This window comes from Gymnogyps californianus, chromosome 3 (assembly GCF_018139145.2).
Source record: "Gymnogyps californianus isolate 813 chromosome 3, ASM1813914v2, whole genome shotgun sequence".
Lineage (NCBI taxonomy): Eukaryota > Metazoa > Chordata > Aves > Accipitriformes > Cathartidae > Gymnogyps > Gymnogyps californianus.
In genome coordinates this window covers 453000-475604 of record NC_059473.1, presented here as the reverse complement: position 1 = coordinate 475604, position 22605 = coordinate 453000, and the positions used below count along the sequence as shown (strand labels likewise).

The 22605-nt window shown below is 39.5% G+C and overlaps 1 protein-coding gene across 2 annotated transcripts in view; it reads right to left on the bottom strand.

The window, feature by feature from the left end:
* CFAP61 (cilia and flagella associated protein 61) overlaps nucleotides 1-22605 on the bottom strand; it is a 134034-nt gene that overhangs the window by 79637 nt on the left and 31792 nt on the right. For both annotated transcript variants that reach the window (XM_050893300.1, XM_050893299.1), the window contains exons 9-16: nucleotides 20131-20222; nucleotides 18786-18970; nucleotides 15573-15612; nucleotides 13472-13611; nucleotides 8703-8829; nucleotides 7799-7876; nucleotides 6389-6595; nucleotides 3511-3645 (exon numbers count right to left, since the gene is read on the bottom strand). In XM_050893300.1, the coding sequence (XP_050749257.1) occupies nucleotides 3511-3645; nucleotides 6389-6595; nucleotides 7799-7876; nucleotides 8703-8829; nucleotides 13472-13611; nucleotides 15573-15612; nucleotides 18786-18970; nucleotides 20131-20222 (1004 nt within the window). The remainder of the gene's footprint in view (nucleotides 1-3510; nucleotides 3646-6388; nucleotides 6596-7798; nucleotides 7877-8702; nucleotides 8830-13471; nucleotides 13612-15572; nucleotides 15613-18785; nucleotides 18971-20130; nucleotides 20223-22605) is intronic.

Here is a 22605-nt window from a genome sequence, read left to right as displayed (position 1 = left end):
AGAAACAACATTGAACCAAGGGAAATACCACACGGACACAGAGAGAGCAGGGTGGCCGGAAAACTACAGTTAAATAGTCATTCAGGTAATGATAAGTTATGTTTTTATATGACAGATTTCTGAATTTTGAGAGTGTATCTCTCTACCTTACATCTAGCTCTCCCAGAGAGACCACAGGAAGAAGGACCTATGCTTTCTTAGACATCACAAAACACAGCTCATGCTGCCTCCTAGAAGGAGGAGTGAGCAGGCCAGGAATCCATGGCAGGGTGGTGCATGGCGTTTCGCCCTTTTTGATTTTTCCAGACACTGCAGTAGGATAGAGAGCTTTGACAGAGGGACAACAAGAACAAGTTACCACAGACTTAACAATTTCTGGTGCTCATCTGTCTGTAACAACCAATCCAGACCTGCAGGAAAACCACCTCTCCAGCACAGCCGAGATCCATCTGGACTGGCAACGCATGGGAATTAGCCGAGGGCAAAGCTTTTCTGATTTAGATTGCTGCTTTCGCTTCTGGCTTTGGAGGAAGGAAACGGGAAAGAGTCTTTGTGGGTCCTGTTTGAGTTATCTGTACTGGGTCAATATTTATGAGTGAATCTCTTCATGCTCACAAGCAGGCTGGAACATATTAAAGAGATACACAAACTGATTGAGCCCCAGGGCTCCCAGTGTGCCACTAATGGCCTACAGAGATATATATGCACAAATCAAGAGCTGTGCTTAGACGCTGAATGGCTGAGCTGCTGAGCCCCAAGCTGTTACTGGTGAAAAATAAATTTTGCAGCAAGAAAAGGAGAGAGATAGCTCAAAAAAGGCTGGAACAAGAGGAAGGCAGCTGAAAAAGCAGTAGATGAGAAGCAGATGTTGATGGCTAGATATTAAGGGGCATCTTCTGGGTATCAAAGCAAGAATTTCATTACAATTATCTCCATCATAAGCGACAGACACTCAAGCAATTAATTAGGACAGGCAGTCAAATGAAAATTTTACATTTCTGAAATTGACTTGCATTTACAATCTTTGTACTGTGGTTTACGTGAAAAAATCCTGCCGTCATTGCAGAGTTATCTAAAACAAGAATTACAACGATAACCCATCCTTCAGCTTCCAGGAACAAAGCAGGCCCGGGTTAATATCAGAAAGAAGTGCTTTCTAACATGAGAAGGCAAAGCCCCCTCAGCTGAAACAAGCTTGGTAAGCTAGAATAGAGAAATGCGATAAAGAAATAAGGAACGCTCTCAACTACTTGGAATCCCCGCTTGCCCAAAGCTTTTAAGATCCTGCAAGATCCTGCAAGATTCTGCCCCTATCTTGTTTAAAAGCACCGTAACAAAGATGATAGCAGACCTTTTCTCCATACTGCTATCCAGCTGCTTGCCTCAGACAACTTCCCACTAATTCCTACTCCAGCCTCTTTGTCTGCCTTTCACTTCTCTCCCTCTCTTCTCCACGCTTTCCTTATGACATTGTTTTTCCATTTGCCTTTTACCTCACTTCCTAGCCTGCTAGCATCTTCTACGACCAAAATGTGTCTCACCTTGTCTCACCATATTTTTTTTAAGGTGACCATTCTCAGCCTTTCCATTTCACAGAGTTATCACATTTAACTCCTTGGTAGGGTATTTTGCTCTTTGCAACATAGATTGTGTCTTTCTGTTTACAGAGTGTCTGAGCAGGCCATTTGATCGCTACAAGAAGGTAGAAGTATAATAATTTTGTGCCTATTGAAATTTGATTATATTAATTTTATAAAATACACCTCATTTTATTTGCATCTTAGCTGCAGGATTTTGCAGGGAAGTGCAAGGCTATTGAAGGGGATCAATCTTCCTTTCTGAAACAACAGAGTAGAGAGAGAGCAAATGCCTTATGCCTGGCTACTACCAGAGCTACCAAAACATCCAAGATCTAAAAGCAGCACCGGCTTCTTACTTTTATGAGTACACTCAGTCGCCTATGGTAGGTTACCTCTTTAAGTTATAAAGCTTTCCCAACGTATGGTGGCAAAAGGTCATTCCATTCACTCAACAGAAGAATCAATTTAGCTTTATATGGTTTCAAATTCTTGGTATTTCAGAAAACTACAGGCAGCAGTAGTGGACTAGCTTTATCCTCAAGTTACCACCGAGGGATCAACCCCAGATGTCAGTTTTGATAGAACACAGTCTGTCAAAAATCTATAATTAATGCCAGTGCGTATGCATAGACACCTATACAGTGGCTAGCCTTCATTATTTTTCAGCAAAACTTTCCTACTGAAAATCTCACATTTATTAAATAGAAATTCATTACACTTTCCAGATTTTAAACAATTATCTCACTACCTGCAACTCTCGGAAATCCTCAGGAAGAACCTGGGAATGAAGCAGACAACAGATTTGCAAATCTCTCAAACATAGGAAGTCTGTGATTCTCCAGCTCCAACAAAAACGCTAAGATGAGCTCTTCTAGTAAGAGAGCAACAGTTCATTTTAAAGATAAAATAGGAAGTAGTTTAAAGGAAAGCATCAGATAGTCTACTCTGCAGAGAAGGCAGCGGCAAGGACGTGCATGTTGAGGGAAGACTTTTCAACAAAGCCAAACTCAGATCAATGGCTTCAGCCATGTTCTGGATTTTGCTTTGCCAACTGCTGCCTAATTAAGAGGTTTGGATGCCAAAAATTACTAACTGTGAAAAGGACAGCACTAAAAATATTATATGGGAGCCCATCTCAGCCAACTGGAAGTTAGCAGACAGACATAAAGCTCCCTAATTATGTTTCTTTAGGAAATTACAGCTAGCTAGAGAGTATCCATCACTAATGGTGTTTTTCCTAATAGTTCAGATTTGCTAGTTACTCTTGTGAGGAACCATCTTCACATCAAGTTTTAGTTACTTAAAAATGTAAGACCGAATAAGATGTAAGTTATTTAACAAATGAAATTTTAACAGACTTTTAGTTCAGAACTTCCAGACTGCATGAGTGCTACTCAAATAAGAACTGTTTGGTAGCAAAACCAATCTTTTCCTTTGCTGTTAAATCATTCCTGGTATTTTGAAGTATTCTTTGAGGGTATCTTGTGCACTGAAGAAACCTGACTTTGGGACTGAAAAATAAAGTTTACTTCTACAGAAATAGTCAGAAGCATGACATTGTCTTTTTTGCACTTGCAGAGCGTAATACCTAAACAAACTTACCAGGAAGAAAGGCTAAACAGTATGTCAGAGCATTTAAAATGTGTTGGGAGTTTGAAAGTAACACCATGAAAAAATACTGTTAAAATGTAAGCATTTAGTATGTAAATGTCAGAGTTTAGTGACTGCTGTCTGTAATGCGTTTGAAACTCAAGCTTAAAAGAAGCGACGATCATGCAGAAGCAAAGCTGGGATTGTAAGGGTATGGACACCATGTTCAATGTAATTAAGAAGCAACCTATCAACACTAAGATGGTAATGCCATCCCATCTGCCAAACCCTGCATTAGCTGGCACTATGCCTCTTGCCTGCTGCTGCTTCTGTTACCCACCTGATCCTTGGAGACCTGCTCTGATGGAGCGTTTATGCCAAGCTCTTCCAGAGGATAGATAATCTGTCGTCTTGGTCGCACGGGAACCATGTAATGAAGGGCAGATGTCAGGGAATGGGCACAGGGATTCTGAAACTGAAAGACAGCAATCTATATTTCAGCAGAGAGAATGTCAGAACAGTGCATCACAGATGTCTGTTGTATGGCTTTGCAAATACAAAATTCTTAGCTCTGTTGGCTAAATCTGAGAGAAAAATCAGCAAACAAACATGCTCAGAGCAGAGGAATGAATTGCAGATAATTCCTGACACTAATGAAGATAATTATGAGAGTAATTACATTACTATCTCTGTGGGAATGACAGATAAACAAGTGGTTTGGTTTATGGGATTTTTCAGCACAAGTATTTTCCCCAGGAGGATATTTTTCTCCATAGTGATCATGAATCAGCTTGATTTGACCTCATTAAGCTATGTTATCTGCTTAGCGCTAACCTTTGCTTGTTTGGCAGAGAATGGTTATGAATTTATATAGAAATTCTATACCGACTAAAATGTCAATTTCGTCCAAGTGATAAATGTTAATAAACTGGCATAAACTTGAAGTGAACAAAACCCCTAATGCTAATGTGAATAGCATGGATCATTAGACATAGCTGTGTTCCATTTATTACAGCATGACTGGCTCTGTCATAATTTACAACATGAAAGGAGAAAAAAAATAAATAAGAGAATTACAGGAAATAGAGAATGAACATTAATGCAAACTAAATTACACTGAAGGACCATTCCATCCACAAATACTGAAAAAACTTGATGTTACTATGTTGAGAACTGAGTAAAATATCATATTTACCACTTATTAGAAAGCAATGATAAGCAAAACTTAAAGGAACTCTGTAGCCTGGAAATAGACCAAACTGGAATCATTAGTAACATTTAACTTTTCTCTTCCATCCACTGCCATTACACTGCATTTTTATAAGTGCCTCTTAAGAATCTGAGAACCTAATGCTATGCAAGGACATTGCTTCAAGACAACACTTAATAGAACTCCACAAAAGTGCACAGGAAAAAACATCCTTCTGAAGATGTACCTATGCCTAACCTGCCAAAATTCCTATGTTAAAAACGGTGGCAATTGCAAAACCACACAAGTCACTGAGGACAGAATTCATCTCAGTCACCATCTAAAAGCTAGGTGCTTCCTTTAGCTAGCCATGCAGACACCCCCCAGAGTTCGAGAGATGAGCATCTCCAGAGAGCAATTCTTTCTGTCCTAAGATAAGTAGTTATGATCGATGGACGAACTGCCCTCTGCATGCACTGTGTTTTCTCCAGTAATGCTGGCAGGAGCCTAGGTGATTAGGCTGGGCCAGATAGTAGCTTTAGATGGCTACACATCAATGAGTTGACATGTTTGAAAATTTTACCTTGTGTTCCCTTTTCCGACATGAGACCGACGACAAGACACATACATGAGTATTTTTGAAAGAATCTTTTATTTTGCTTCCACAAATTATGTTCTTCTCGGAAATGGATTTTCTCACACGGCATTAGGTTCTTATGGTTCTCCTGTGCCACTTGCAGAAACACCAGCCACATTTTCAATGACAAGGAGGTGCCTAGGTCCCACTGACTTCTGATGAAATGCAGTCTAGAGTACCTAAATCACTTTTGAAAAGTTTTTATAAACCACCTAGATGTGTTTGTAGTATTATCCCCTCGCATTTACTCATGCTACGTTATGCCCAGTGACATCATTCCTTTTTTCTTCCCTACCCTCCACTTCGTTCTGAATCTAAACAAATACTAGTACCTCTCAAAATTAATTATGCAGGTGAGTGGCGGTATGTGGGACAGTACAACTTGATCAGGTTTGATTATTAAACTATGACAGGAAATACAAATCATTGCTAAATATAAAGACAAAATATGTGCTTTACACCTTGTCATTTAAAACCCGACTGGTAACTGATTTGCAAGTGACAAAGGTATACCAGGTGTATTAGCATGTTAAAAACAAATAAAAACTATTATGTTGGTTTCAGTTAATGACTTGTGAGTTTCTTGTTTCTTCACCTATACATCCAACACAAGGGCAGAAAACAAAGTCAAACCCAAACTACAGCTTACAACTCAGACACAGGGTCCTAACTTAGGCAGGAGTGGGAATACTGGATGCTTGCTACTTCACCCTAGAGTCGATCTATTGGCATGGACAGGAAAGGGCAGAAACTTGACTATCAGTACTACAGCACATTTATGGAGGGCCCTGACACAACACACAATGCAACAGCAATACACGAACCTATGTGGGCAAGAAGCAGATATACTTCTCCCATAAACAAGTGAGGAGGTAGCAAACAAATTATTCCTCTACTGCGCTGCTCCCAGGGCAACATACTAATGTGTGTAACTTCAGACATCTAACTACATTTAGAGAACAGTTGCCCTAGGATTCTCTAAATTCAATTGAGAAACAGACATTTGCAAAGAGTGACTCAGCTCAGAAGCAGCCACCCCTCGGAAGCAGCCACCCTAGCTTCTCTCCCTTCACAGACTAGGTATACAGCCAAGACCAAGTACACTTCAAATTTCTGCTCCTCCACACACTTCCTGAAGATACTGGGTAAGTCTGGACTCACATGCACTGCTGAGCACGCTACTAATGTGCTGAGCATGCTACAGACTAACCCTACTATGCAACAGCTGTGTCCATGAGCTCAGATTATATCATGCAACAAGAAAAGGAAGTACAATTTGCTGCAGGTTGCTAAGAAAATTCCTGTTTATGGTCATTCACAAAAGCAAAAAGAAAAATAGTGAGCAAAGATGACACTATTTAATATAAGAAATACAAGTAACTTTCTCCTTACCTTGCCTTCCACATGCTGTGGATAAATAGGATAGTAAAGAGAAGATTTGTGGGCCAAGCGAAGAATCTCCTTTAAAAAGTGTTTTGTATAGTGACGAAATATAGGATTTAAGACAAAGTGGTAAAGATGTCCATGTTCCTCTTGCTCATGGTGATTAAACTGAATAAAATCTTCAATGTTGTAATGCGATCGAATATACTCAATATCCTGGAAAATAAGAATTTGGAAATCAGCAGTGATGAAACAGCTACATTTACAGTATTTTAGCAAGTGCCAATGAGTTGCTTTCTATCAAGCAAGGAGCTAAATTTGAACACTGAAAATAAGTGCCTTTGGGAGTTGTTCTCGATTAAAGCACACCGACTAAACACATTTTTCTTGAAAATCTTTTCATTGTATCAAAATCTATTCTTGCCGCTTGCCCACCTTTAGTTACAGGGAATGCATATTTGACCCTTTCACAACGATGTCCAACACAGGTTAATAGACATTCATGGAGGTAAAGAAAAAAAAAAAACAAACAACCCACACACCCCAAACAAAAAAAAAAAACCCACAACTGTTTTGCTGAGTTCAAGACAGAGAAGCCTACACTGTCCTCTCACTAAACTTAAACTGAAAAAGGGGAATTCTACAGAGAACAGCTGTGTAAGAAATGCCCTCCAACAAATCTTCCCTGTTGAAGTGATAAACTGAGATTTTTGCACATTTATACACTCAAGAGAAATTGTATATCCTCTTATCTCAATGCTCTTAATATAATTAAGAGTTATTTTTGAAAACAGGAGTGACTATTTCAAAAACTGAGCATTACAGCTGCTGAACAATTTAAAATCTGCCTTTTCAGTCATAGCAGAAGACCGCAGAAGTAAGCCTTAAAGAATGTTTACTCTTCAAGAATAATGTGCAACATTGTCTTTTTTTTGTACTCCATTAGAGCATATGCTTTTTATTTGTTTTGAAGTTAAGTGTGTGATTCATAATCACTCAGAATCTACTGTTGAAGAAAAAAGCAAATCCAGAAGGACAACTACTACTCTTTGCAGCATGCGTGGCAAAACTGCTTATTGACTTGGGAAATTAGGGGGCAAAATAGGTGATTATATATTTAGAGGCAGAATGGCTTTGTGCTGAAGAACCAAAACAGGGTGTACGAGGCATACTTTCAGAACGCAGCAGCAGCTTCTTGCAAATAACAGGATTATTTTTTTTCATCTGTGTGTCAATCATCATCTATGGGAAGTGAAATAATACAGTCTACATAGTCAGGAAAGAGACAAGAAGTTTATAGAAGCAGTATCTTTTATATATACTTTCTGTTAGGTACACGTATAGTGGCAAGCACAAAACTCAGCCTTTAGTGTTGAGGGCTAAGTGTTAGTTTTCATACAACACAGAAATAGAATTTACCATTTCATCTCTAATGACAGAAATGCCAACTATTTGATCCAAAACTTCTGCTATGAAAGCCTGTACTGGGATCCCATCCTGCAAGGCAAAAGCAACATATGCACATTTCCCATTTCATTAGTAATCTTTCTTTTTATTCATAACTGTGTATTTCACCACACAGTCACAGTTAAAATACTTTCCTCCCAGTGTACATTCTACACGCTACCCCAATTTTAACTCAAGGCATAATGTTTAAACAGTGTATATGGCTGGACTCTTGACCATGCAGAACTTTACTGAACTAAAGTTTCAGTTAGGATCTAGCTGCTACAGGAGTGCTATAAGCTCAGCGACTGATTTAGTCCTGGGTTAAATTCTGATCTTAAAAGAATATTAACTAAAACAGGTATTTGCCATCAATAGTTGTATAAAATGGATTTCCCTACAGCTGTATGATTGGTAACGATAGTGCTTGGGTTTTTGTCTATGCAGTATTTCCCATCACACGACAAAAATGCAGATGTTCCCTACTGTCTGATGGGCATGTGTCTGGCCACATTATGGAAAGGAGAAAGAGGCTCCCATCGTGATGAAACACAAGTACACGTTCATCACACAACCAGATGTGCGTGCAAGAAGCAACAACAATGCAAATCAGGCTGCAGGTGGCCAAAAAGTGAATCCAGCCTGCTTCTGTCCCTGCATTTGAGGAGTCTCCAAAGAAGAGGGTAGTTGGTATAGGCCACAGGTTAGAATAACTATCAAGTCAGGCTGAGTACAGCCTGTACCAACTGTTGGTACTAACTTGAGTACCTATATACTATATATAGAATATACTAATTTAGAGTAATGTAATAAATTTTGAATGTTTTTACCAGTATTTATCTATTCTCTTGTAAGTATATTGGCAACAAATACTCACTGGATGCCTGCGAGCCAGAGTAAATATCTTTAAGTCATTCAATACACTTTCATTCAAGCTAAGGGTTTTAATGAGCATTTTGACACCAAGTAGGTCACTGGTTGTTGCCCTTCTTACATTAAATGACCTATAAAAAAAAAAAAGAAAAAAAAGGTAAAAGTTCACTCTGTGACAAGTTAAAGACGATTCCCATGCTTACGACAATATACCTTCCACAAGCACCGAACGTGTCTTTCAGAAGTTGAAATTGATTGCTATATGACTATCATTCCAAGTGCATGTATTAACTTATTAAGTGATAACATAAACTTATTGCATGATAACATAAAAGATCACACATTTACTTAAGACAACTCAAGAATGCTGCTTTAACTGCTACTAAACACTCAGTCTTTCTGCACCTACAGCCCAATCCGACAAAGCAATGACTAGCTATAACCACAGATATCGCCTAATCTTCACGTGAATAAGAGCCAGCTGAGAAAGGTGGTGTCGTAATTTAAGCCCAGCTGGCAACAAAGCACCACACAGCCGCTCGCTCACTCCTCCCCCCCGGGCGGGATGGGGAGGAGAAAACACAACAAAAAGCTCGTAGGTCAAAGACAAGGACAGGGAGGGATCACTCACCGCTTATGGTCACAGGCAAAACAGACTCCATTTTTGGGGAAAATAAACCAATTTAATTTGTTAACATCCAAATCAGAGTAGAATGATGAGAAATAGAACCATCTCTTAAGAACACACCTTCCTCCACCCCTCCCTTCTCCCCGGGCTCAGCTTTGCTCCCGATTGCTCTACCTCCTCCCCCGCACCGGCGCAGGCAATGGGGGCTGCGGTCAGTTCGTCCCACATTGTCTCTGCCGCTCCTTCCCCCTCAGGGGGAGGGCTCCTCACATTCTTGCCCTGCTCCAGCGCAGGGTCCCTCCCACGGGGGTCAGCCCCCACGAGTTTCTCCAACTCAAGTTCTTTTCCACGCACTGCAGTCCTCCACAAACTGCTCCAGCATGGACTCTACCACGGAGTCACGGCCTTTTCCAGGCTCAGCCACCTGCTCCACCGTGGGGTCCTCCACGGGCTGCAGGGGAACCTCTGCTCCCCCACACCTCCTCCCTCTCCTTCCTCACTGACCTCGGGGTCCGCACGGTTGTTTCTCTCACACCCCACTCCTCACCGGAGCACCTCCTCTTCTTCTCCCATCTTCTTCCTCTCCACCTCTTTTTTTACTGTAGCTCTCCTTCTCCCGCCTCCATTTTCCTCCACCTTTTCACGTTCTCCCCTCAGCACTCTTCTTCCCCTTCTTAAATACGCTACCACAGAGGCGCTACCGCCGTTGCTGATTGGCTCAGCCTTGGCCAGAGGCGGGTCCGGGTTGGAGCCAGGGAAGCTTCTAGTAGCTTCTTCCCTTTGCTGATTGGCTCAGCCTTGGCTAGAGGCGGGTCCGGGTTGGAGCCAGGGAAGCTTCTAGTAGCTTCTCACAGGAGCCACCCCTGTAGCCCCCCCTGCCGCTACACAAAGCCAACGCAGGAGGCAAAGAATCTTTTAAAATGAAGGCAGAACCGGTAATTGCACACTGACACACGTGGGGGGAAAAAAAGAAATAAAAGAAACAGAGAAATAGAAGAAAAAAAAAAAAGAGAAAAAAAACCCAAAACACAGCCAACTGTCATCCTTGGATATGGTACAAAAGAAAGGCAGTAACGTCAATTTCTCCAACAAGAACAAATTGCTAACATTTGTGTTAGGCCTCGGTTCTTCAAACACTAATACATGAGGATAAACTTACATAAATAAAATGCCTCTGATAAACATAAGATTGCCAATTAGTAATCACACAACAGTGACATGGTATAAAAATGTCTGTGCAATGTATACAGCCAGCACCAGGTTAGCTAGACAGGGAAATCCTGGCACTTATCTGGTTTACACACTCTGTTATAAAACATCTTCCCACCCACTAATTACGAAAGAAATTTACTTCACAGTGACAGTCTATAGCAGCTGAGGAACTCTCTCATGTTGTCTGTTAAAGGGATCGACCCTTCCTGATTAAACAAGGCTCATATAATAAAGATTTAGAGTGCTGTCCGAGGAACCAAACTGCAACTTAATTTCCAAGAATTAAGTTCCTTCACCCACAGTTAAAAAACTTGCGATTCATGTAGTATAATTTCCATTCCCGTTCTTCATGTTTTCAATTTAAACTTGTATGTGCTATTCTTCAGCCTAAGTCACAGTCATACTGAGACTGATTTTGTGGAACATGGTTTTAACGCGTAGCACTAGTACCTTAAAAAAACCCAAACCTACCAAATATCTGATATGTTATAGGAAATTTCACAGCTCAATCTCATTCATCATTTTCAACTTGAGTGCTCAAAAGCATACATTTGATTACTAAATTACAAACTAATCCTGAACTTCTAAGTGAGCATCAGCTTAGTTTCCACATTTGTTAACACATTTCCACAGACAGTTAATTGCAAGATCAAACCAGTGATGAAGATGATGGCCAGCAAGACCGGCAATATGGTTCACTCTGCAACCCATGAGCGTGCTAGCTTTCTGCCACTCCACTGAGCCCAGCACCTGAGTTTTTCTCCCCACCCATGTCCAAGAGAAGGCAGTTGTGCCAATAATGAACTACATTTTTAATATGACGAAAAACAGAACATGCAAAAAATTGAAACAAAACCACCAGATCCACTGTGAGTATGAAATAGTAGGAAGGACTATCCAAGGTCTGTGCTCATTTCTCTTCCAGCAATGAATTAACTCATTCTAGATGCCCAATTCCTTTGACTGCTCAGAGACCAGAACACTATTATTATTATTACGCTTTTTAGTGAAAATTGAGGGAAAGTATCCATTAAGCATTTCAGCCTATGCCTTGCCATCTGTTATTTTTTTCTCCTTCACTGTTAAGTAGCAGACCTATACTTCCATTTGCTGCACTCTTGCTTTTTGTGTACTTAACACTTTTTCTTATTCTTTTTACAACCTTTACTAATCAGTATCTCATTTTGTGCCTGTGCCTCTTCTGATTTTGCCCTTTCATGTCTTCATATTCCCATCTTCTTACCCCTGTTTTTCTTTTAATCCATTTTCTGTGACTTCCTTTTCACTCACATGCCTTTCGAAAGCCCTCGGTGCAAGTACAATATATTGATCTTTTACTTTTTCATATTTTGGTTTTATCTAAGAGAGTATCTGCTGTTGTGCACCAAGTTTTTTGTTCTTCAGAAACTTTCCAAAAGCTTCATCTGGTTTCTTCCATAGATTTTCTGATCCTGAACCTCAATGAAAGGCTATTTTTCCTTACTTTCCTGCACAGCTGCAGGGGGGGGTTGGAAAATGCTACTAATGACCCTATTCTGTTTTCATGGAAGGGCTAGTATCATTTGGAATCTGCACAATTTAATCAGAATTGTAAGGTTTTTTTTTTAAAACCTTGACAGCAAGTTTAATTTTGACCAAAATCGCAAGAGGACATATGGCTACCAGTCCTACTGGTGGATTACTGAACAGCTGTGACTGAGATTAATAGGAATTACTCCAGTGGCTTTCTCTTCAGCCAGCTGGATTCTTACATAGGACAACAGAAGCCCAATTTCATCTCATGGTAAAAAGCTTCTGCACAGGTCCAAGAGTAGCTGGCCAGTTCCTGCATGAGCTATTTGTATACAACCAAAGGTGGTTAAGTATGCAATTAAAAGAGAAGGATTTCTCTGAAACCATGCAGTATTTAGCTACATGAAGACAAAAATAAAGGAAAATCTCTAACTGTGCCACAATTTAAGCTTGGTGTTTGGGCCAGTATAGGCTTGTTATTCAAACAAAGCATTGGAAAACTCATACCACGTAACAGAAGTCATAGCAAGAGAGGTTTTGTGTCCCAGTTCACCAGTATTTCAGACTACAGAAGCATTCAGAGTATCACAAAAATTGAAAGGTATGAAATAAATGATTCAACACAAAAAATAAGAGATAAGTTATATAAAATAGATACTCAACAATGAGGTTACTGCTGCGTTCTGCATGTTCCTGAAATGCATTACTGCATTTCTCTTAAGAGAGTTATACCGTGTTTCCAAGAATTAAATCTACACCAGGCTTTCAAGTATCAGTGTTACGCAACCTGACCCAAGTCCAAAGGGCCAAACGCTGCACCATGTTTCTCTGTTGGCCTTGGTCCACAATGAGGTAACTTGAAGAAGCTATCTGTCCGTACCAATGTTCATCTTCATTAAGTTAGTACTGTATATACAAATTTTAAATGAATCCTCTCATTGCACTTTGGTTTTACTTAAAGGAAACTATATATAAATGCTGGCAGTCAGAAGACTGCTTGCTTTTACATTTTTCATTATCTCATTTTTTTGTTTCATTAAAAATCATGTCACTACTTTATTTCACTGAAAATATAAGGCTATTTCTACATTGTCTAGTATAGTGCTGTGTGGATATACATGAGAGCAGGCTTAGGATTCACTCCAGAACAGGAAGCAAGACAGCTGCAGTAATGCTGCTAAAGACTAAGTTATTTAGCTCTGCCCCTAATTGCTCCAGGCCCAGTCCTGTGCTATTAAACTATACTGTTTTGGGGACTGAAGCTACCATTTTTGCAAGATGTTGCGCCATACTGTGCAGAATACCAGCTTGGTCTGAGATAGCAAAGGAATACCCATCTGGCGCTAGGTTGGATGATGCAAGTATATTCCATAAAAGCAGTTCAGAGTACATCATTTGTTGTCACAAGGCACATGACTCACTTGAGCAATCCCGCACGGTGGAACACATAAAGCTCCTGACCGAGTTTGGAAGTACAGAAAGGGACAACCCGAACAAAACTCTGGATCAGGTGGAACTCTGGTACATGGTGTGGCACGAGGATGACACAGAAGTCTTTGTCCTGAAAAAGATTTGCAGACAAAAAAGGCTCTTAGGGATCTCAATGTAAGCTTTACGCAAAAGCGTCTGACTAGAGGGGAGAGAAAGAAAACAACCTGAATGCAGTGCTTACAATGTACGTACACTCCAAGTATTGCTCCACCTAGACGGCTTGATGGCTGGGCAGCACAAGGGAACTGATGAGCTCAACATGAAGTTGGCTCACAGAAACGGGTCTTTTAGCTCCCACAGTAAAGACTTATTAGTTAGCATCCCGCTATTCCCTAACAGTCCATTTTTCCACCCCACCTCCCCCCCCGGCTTCTTCCTCAGTAGAATAGAGTACTTCAGTTGGAAGGGACCTACAGTGATCATCTAGTCCAACTGCCTAGTAGGAACATTATCTCTATGCCCACACCTTTAGGGCTAACATTTTCCCTTAAAAGGTCCTTTTTTCTACCTTACTGTTCTTCTGTGGTGAAATTTCGGGACAACGTATGTCTGTCTGGGATCTTCTGCACATCTGCAGCCAAGCGAGACCGTCAACTAGAGCAGCATGGCCTAAAATCCTGACAAACAGCCAGTGTGTACGCACAGATTGACTTTGCACTGCATGCACAGTAGACTTGACGAATGCAAGTTTGTATATGCACAGTGATGTCCAGCTTGTCCCGCAGTTGGCACTGCTGGCGTGCACGCGCTACAGGGTGCATATGCATACAAAGACACGCTGTATTGGCAGTCAATGTAATTGTTCAGAGACCTGGGCTGTAAAGGCTGCAGAGGTGCAACGGAATGCAGGAATCTCCACTGAATGCTCTCAGATGAAAGAGAACATCCCCTGGATATAAAACTGCATGCCACAAATAACTTTATCCATTCACACTGTTCAAGCACTCCCTTCCACCAGTCTCTCCCATCCCTTTTTATTGAATACATGTTTTAAGATAATCTCACTGCACACGGGGATGTTGGAGAACTCTGGCAATTCAGAAAGACGCTTCATGCAGCATGATACATGCTGAGAGACTCCCAAGTAGCACAGATCTGGAAGATGTTTAATCGGTTTACTCTGGCTGAATATTCTTTGGCATTTTTTCAGTAGAAAGATATTATTTGAATCTCACTCCTTTTCTTCTCTTTAAGCACACTGTGTGATTAATTTTCCTTACTCCACCTGGTGATTCCATCATGACATTTTGTTTCAAGGAGTGACAGGTGCATTGTTGGATGCATAAATTACTTAGAGATTGGAAATGTTTTCTGTGTTCGCTTTCTCTGGGGACTTTCTTTGGTGGTAAGCAGCATTTTTGAACATGCTGATATTTAGGGCCAAGTCTGTATCTCTGGCCACCAGGACCTGTCTCTAAGGGATGCCACCATGCAGTAATTTGTAGTGTGAATTTACAACACGCTGTAGTGTGCATTAAGAATGTCTCATAAAGTGGACTTTGTTACCTCAGATAAAGATTGATCACACAGGGCATTACTGTGAAATAGCTACTGCACTGTAAATTCACATCCTTATTTGCTGCACATTAGCTTTGCTCTAAACATAAACCTTCATTGCCACTGTTTAGGGTATAGGTAAATACTATGGATTTCCTTAATACTGCTGTTTTCTAGGCTTTAACTCCATCTCCTTTAGTGTATTTTCCCTGGTTTTATTTTTAATTTAGGTTCAGTCTGGATCTAGACACAATTTTAAAGGAGTTTGAAACACTTGCTTTCTAAATCTGCATCTCAGAAAAGTCCCTATGGAACATAAACAAAGGACTTACGTACGCAATACATAAAGTCCAAAAGCAGCCAAGGAGAGGAGTCAAGCTCCTCAGGGTAACTCAGCCCAGGGTAACTAGCCATAGCATACTCCTGTGAGTCACTGACTCGGGCATCATATCTAAATACTCTGGCTGACAACTGCACTACCGTTCCATCATGCATACACATCCATACAAACTTTAAAACTTTAATTATACATACTGGAAAAAGCTTGAAAACATAATGCAAAAAATCCAGCGATCTGCAACCAAGAGTAAACATTGTTAGATAAAGCGCATATCAGACACATCAGATTTCAACATTTACATCCCCATAGTGCAAGGAACATTTATTCACAGCGCTAATCAGACAGTCCTGCTAGTTCATCATTAATCATTTGCAGATGTTGCATGCTGCACATCAGTTGTTGACTTGTAGTGCTTAAAGCATCACTATGAACAAGAGTGAACCTGAATATTTGAAATCATATCAAAACATTAGGCTCTTCACTGAAAGGGAAAAAAAAATTGACTCTCATGTTGTTGACTCCAACATTTTTCAGGAGTCATTCACAGACTGCCAGAGCAGCATTATTATATAGCAAACATTAATTGAGCTTACAAACAGTTGTTGCTATGTTCCACAATATTTTCATCCAGTACCAAGAGTTCTGTCACTATCCACTTGGTAAACCTATCTGATGTACTTTATCAGACTAACAGGAACATCAATACTTTGAAATTGTTTTTGAACACTTTACTACTTTCCACTTCTCACCTACTGGTTTAGAGTAATTCTACTCTCTTTTCCATGGTGACAGTGAAATGTGACATTTGAGTTTAAAAAGACAGGAGAAATCTAACATTCTTCCTGTTTCTCCTACGTGTAAGGAGATCAGAGCTCTAAACCCATCCAACAGAGTTATGCTGAAGCTTTATAAAATATTTTTCCACTGCACAAAATGTGTCTTTTGAAGAAATTCAATACATATATATATATATATTACGTAAAAATATTGATAAAACCTCTCCTCCCTCCGGACCTGTAATTAAGTTCCCTTTAATTACTTCACCAATAATATTACTGAATGAAAAGAGAAATAATTTCTAATTAAAATACCTATGATTGAATGAAAACTTAAAAAAAAAGCTGTAAATACTGATCTGGATTGGGGTATTATATATTCACCTATATAATACATAATGACGACTAGTTAATAGAACAGCTAAATGGGGGAGCAGAAAATGCCATTGCAATGTAGTTTTCTATTCTCTGGTATCCAGTACCTTCTTGGCAGCAGGGAACACAAGAATGGAGGTAGGAGATTTTTCAGGGGGCTTAAAAATGTATCAAATATCTACCGATAAACGAGCAGTTTAGTTCCTTCGCATTTCACTTTCAATGCACTAACAAGCCACGTAACAGCTCTAGATTGAAGAGATGGAAACATTTAGCAACTTTACCGGGTAACACAGATTCCCCAGTAGTAAACTTCCCTCGAGGGCTAAGATGCAATCATACCTACACTTCAGCCAAACTACTATTTCTGGATCCATGCTGTGCAGGGTCAGCAGTAACTCCTTCAGGACAAGATTCTGAGATACAGCCAGGATTACCTCATGCCATCCTTTCAACATATTCCCTTTTCTAATGTTTCTTTTACAAACAGGTGGATCAAGCAAATGCAAGCTAGGGAAGCATACAAGCAAAATATTTGAAAACACCAAGATCTACAGATTCCTCAGCTCTGAGAAGAGGATCTTGCATGCGTTAATCTTAGGAGAAGTCTTCAGAAAGGAATGCTATCTTCTCCACAGATACCCATCTTGGAATCCAAACTGTTCCCCAGAGATGTCTCCAGGGAAAAAAGAATGGGACTGCAGCATTGAACGATAAACACGGTGAAAATATCTTGAACAGAAACAATGGTGCATATGAAGGACAGAATGTCAGAAAGGGGCAAAAAAGTGACAGATCCTTATCCTAAGCAGGATCCTATGAGCAGAGAACTCAACTAGTCTACAGAGAGATGATTTCCTGGCATAGATATAGATCACTGCTTTGAACTGCTATTTCAGTATAACAGAGCCATTCCAGAGCAAGTCCCTCACCTCAGTATTTTTTTTAAATAAAGTTATTTTATTCTAGAATAATTATCTTGCTTGAATTTTGTTTTAGACTAGATTGTCCATAAATTAACTATTCTGGAATGGACTCTCTGCAGTGATTGTTCTATCGCATGTATGTTGATCAGTGTTTTTAAGTACACCACAGAGTTCTAGCACTGCATTTCTCTCTCTTCCTAACAAATTCGAGCTATATTACTCAGTAAACATGTATCAAGAAGGCTATATGTTTGCTTTGCTTTTGTAACTTGGGATATTTGCATTTGTAGCAGATTCAGTGTTTAATCCCTTTGGGTAGGCCCCCTCCTTAATCAAGAAACAGCTTAATAAACAGAATTAGTTTTCAAGGAGTTCTAATTTGTCTTCTTAATGAAGTTTATTCCTAAATTTCCTTTAAGCCAGGTAAGTTCAGAAGTTGTCAGTCACCAATGACTACTACTACAAGTAGAAAGATGTTTTTCAAATGGTACTACAGTTGTCAAACTCATCATCTATAAAGTCCTTGCTACTGATACCTTGTGTCTCTAGAAATTACATGTATTCAAAAGTGTGGAAGATCGTGGGTGTTCTCAGCCTCCTTCTGTCAGTATCTACATGTTTTATCTTTCTTTCTAGGATCTATAAACAAGAGCCGGGCTCATTTATAATCAGAAAGGGCCAATGTTCCTGGAGAGGCTTTTGCTGATGTGGTTGAGTATAGGTTTCACTCTTCAAGGGTGCAGAGAAATTTGGGAAAAAAAATGTCTAAACCACATTTATAGATCTGTTCTACTCCACCAGGATCTAAGAGTCCAAGGTCAGCAGCAGCAATCATTTTAAGATAAAAAGCCTTTGTCTTCCCCCTACTGTAGTGGATCCTAGAAAACTGAATCAATTCTCTCAGTGATGGGAGACTGAGTGTTCAGAAATGAGAACATTTAACTGCAGAGTTAAAAACAGCTCTATTGCCCCATGAAATGAGATGGCCAGTACTGTAACATCTAGCTCTTTTCGCAGTTAGCCAGCTTTGGAATGAATGTTTCTTCAGAGGAAGAAGTGGCCTTCTTCCACAATTTCAACTAGCATTTTTCCAACAAAAATAAATTCTTCACTTTTTGTCCCCACAGTCCTACCAGAGATGGGAAGTTGCAGCTGGAGGTTGAAAATTTCAGCGAGTTATTAGTGAAGGTAAAAGAAATGGAAAAAAAGAGGTCAGAAAAAATCCAACCTAACGGCAGCAGGTGCTGTCACTTTCCGATTTGTCCTAAAAATGTAACATTGAAAATCGTTATTAAGATTGGGAAAGCAGTAACTATTCATCCATACTTACCTAGTTTCATGCTTCTCATCGATACAAAACAGACGGATACAGAAAGCATTTGAAGCTCCTCTGTACACTGGATGAAAAGCACCTTTTTCTTCAGTCTCAAGAAGTGTTGCTGAGGCTTTGAAATCTTTGACTCTGACATCATCTAACAGCAGTTCAGTATGGGAAACGGTAATGGCTCCATCTTTCTGCAATAATAATAGACAAGTGATCACTTACAACACTTCAGAAAATATTTTCATTTTTTAATTAAAAGGTCTTGCATCATTCCTATCTTATAGCATTCCTAGCAAACACACAGGGATGTACTTTTTACTTGTTACATTTTGACACACACAGATGTTCAAGGAGGTATTTTTCATGTGATATCTGTTTCTGAAACACTAGATAAAAATGGCCTTTAAAAATACATACATTCTTGCTGAAGAGCAATATATTCACAAACTAATAGTTACCATTAGAGTCTCTTTGTAAGGCAATAAAATATTTATCTTTCAGAAATGTTTCTATATAAAAAATTTCATTTCCAGACGCATATTGAAAATATGTGAAAGTTAAAAACATGTTACGTTGAAGAAAATGGGATCAATACAGAGAATATTGTGGAAATGGAAATGAACAATAATGGGAAGAAAACCAAAGTAGCTTTGATACAGTACTGAGAGAGAGACTAAAAGACAGATGCAACCGTTGAAAATTTCTCGGGATAAATTCTCTGCTGATTTATGCTGCACCAATACATTTCATAGTAATGGTCTTTTATCAAGTTGAGCTTCACTCCACAGAAGAGGCACAAATAGAACACGTGTCCTTTAACTTCTACAAGTTACAGAGGAAAACTGAAGCTATATTGCTGCTTTTCAGCTTCGGTAGCTTTCCGTCAGTAGCAGATTTTTAGCTCAGTAACACAGTCAAGTCAAAATCTCAGGACTCGCAGATCTTCAGACTAAGACGACTCTTGCCCTGTCTGTTACAGGAACGCTCTCTCGACATCTGCAGAGGAGCCCACTCAAAGCTGTGCTTCCACATACCTTGTCGCAGCAGACCTGCACAAACAGGCCCCCATCCTTCTTCTCTTCTCAGTGCCATTTTTTTCCCACCCCGTGCTGTCTGGCTGTTCATGTGGAGCCAGATGGGAACACTCATCTGATTAACAACTATAACCACCTCCATCCAGATCCTAGCTGGAGCAGCTTCTGATCTATGTACAACAGCAGATCTAAGTGCGGGCCCATGCAGAGGACAGTGCAGGAGCGGAAAAAATAAGCATTGCTTGTCCTAGTAGCCTCCACCTTTGCTTCATATTAGCTTTTAAAGTTATCAGCATTGCTGTGTACAGCGGTATTACCTGCACAGCTGCATCCTGATCATGAATATGTTCAAAGTTTTGAGATGAAACAGACTCTGTTTCTTGACCTGTTTGGTTGCTTTTATCTTCATCTGAGTAATGAAAAAGAATAAATGCATCAGGCTTAAAAACGTGAGCTTAACCCTCAGAATCACAGCAATAACTACAGCGTGCCAGACTACTTCTATTGAAAGGTTTATTTTATTTACTTTTAACAACCACAGTTAAAATAGACCCTCCTATAGTTACTTGGCTAGAACTTCATTAGACTATTTATTTGAAGGCAAAAAATCAGAGAATTGGTTGTAAAATAAGAATTGAACAAGACACAGTTTGGAAGCAATTCCTAACTCGTGTATTATACGTAATAAATTTTTACTGTATCTGAAGAGAAAAATGAGCCATTAGTGTATTGACTAGTATCTTAAACCCTGTGCCTGTTGCCAACTTGTTTTGTGATGATCACAAGGATAAGCAAGGGCTCTTGATTCTCAGATTAGTTCTCCTAAAATAACTGAAATTCAGAATAAATCCTTGTGAAGCCAGAACCCTTACTTACTGGTGCAAGGAGGGACAAGAAACAGGGATTTAAATTCCCTTCTCAGTTGCTAAACCTAACTAGCTCTCCGAATCCCATTTTACTTCTTATAAAAGGTGGTTGCTCTTTCATCAGTCTTTGTCAGTTTGTTTACTTCTCCTCTTCCTCCGATCTAAGAATTGCTCTCCTCTGCTGCTTAGCTTGGGTGCCAAAGTAACTGCTTCAAAGCACTTTGTCAACCATTGCAATTTGGTGGGTGTGTGTGTGCAAGATTTTTTAGCCCCAAAAAAACTCAATAGGCACTGACTGACCCATACAAGGAACGTCTACAGTAGTAGTGACCACAGGCTTTGGCAAGCTTTTAGACATCAGCAGCGTAAAAAATAATAAAAGGGCTCCAGGAAAAGGAAAGGTACTTTACAATCAAAGTAACAGAAACCAGGTTTAACTCTGCATGACAGATCATCCTACCATCCTCAGTAACATTATATTAACTTTCTAGTCTAGTTCATTCCAGCCTGAGTAATAATATTTTTGTGGGCAAACAGATAGCTAAGGCAATAGGATGAAATTATTTGCAGCCATCTGATGAAGCAATATTTAAACACTGACTGCCATGATACATACATATACGATACTGTATATATACTTTTATACATATACGTATACACACACAGCATATATATATATATATATAGCATCTCTGGTCAAGTGCTTAAGCCAATTAAAGCAAGCATCTATATGTTAGGGAGTCTATTTAAATATTCCTATACACACTTTTTTGCTATTCAGTTCCCTGGCCAGGGCCAAATCCAGAGTGGATATTTAAAATATTAAGAAACCACAATAAAAATGTCCAAAGCCAATTTGGAATGTATATGATGCATTACGTTTGATTTCAATTACCTAACCATCATTTTAAGACAGATCTTAGCAGTTTTACACAGCAACACACAACAGCTCTGTAGAACTCTACTGATACCTGACACCAGCATGACAGAACCGACTCTGAACTTTTATAACATCGTGACGCTTGCTAGACAGCAGGCAATCGCCATTCCAGCAGATGTTATGCACTTTGGGGAAAGCAGTTCCTAAATTTGTATGGTGATGGATTATTTTCTTTAAAGTCAATGGAAGGTGAGGGTATTCAGAACGAGAGATCATCTGATAATGCATCATAAAGGTCACATTTAAAGTTAATGTTACGGACCAAAATTATTTTAGTCATTAACTTGGAAAAGAAACGTTGAAATACTCGTGAATCCTACATATTACTCCAAATAACCACCAAAATTGCTAAAGCAAAGTGTCAGCTGCTGTATTTTTAGCCCCTGAACATATCTTCAGTAGTTCTGCCATTCCTTAAATTGTCACCTCCCTAATTTTACCAATACGTTCACAGTTTGTTTTTATATTTAAAAATAAAGCCTGAAAATAAGTTTTAACTAATAAACTCTTGAGGTGTAGGTATCGCTGCTGCTGAAAACACATCAGGCCAGGATGCCCTTGCATTTGAAAGCTCCAGTAACACAAGGAAGTCAAAGTTTCTGAGCTCCAGGAGGAAGAAAAAAAGACTTCAGAAAACCCAGCACAACAGAATTCTTCACTCCTCTCTCTGAACTTTATCTTGGGAAACCCATCTAAGCTACATTCACTGACATAAGCATTTCTTCATACAGTAATGAGCTTTTTAAAAAAACAAAAACAAAAACAAAAAACCAAAACCAAACCTCAAAGGTTTAAAACAATTTAGCCGTAAGTATTTTTAAAAATCTGTTATCCGAAAATCTGCTTCTCTGTTAGTAGAAAAGAATGCAGATGCAATGTGCAGGGCAAGAAGAAACACAGGGGTTAGAAATCATGGTTTCTCCAGGGGTATCACAGATGTGAGACTTCACAGAAATGATCAAATGTCGTCCTGATTAACCCAGCTA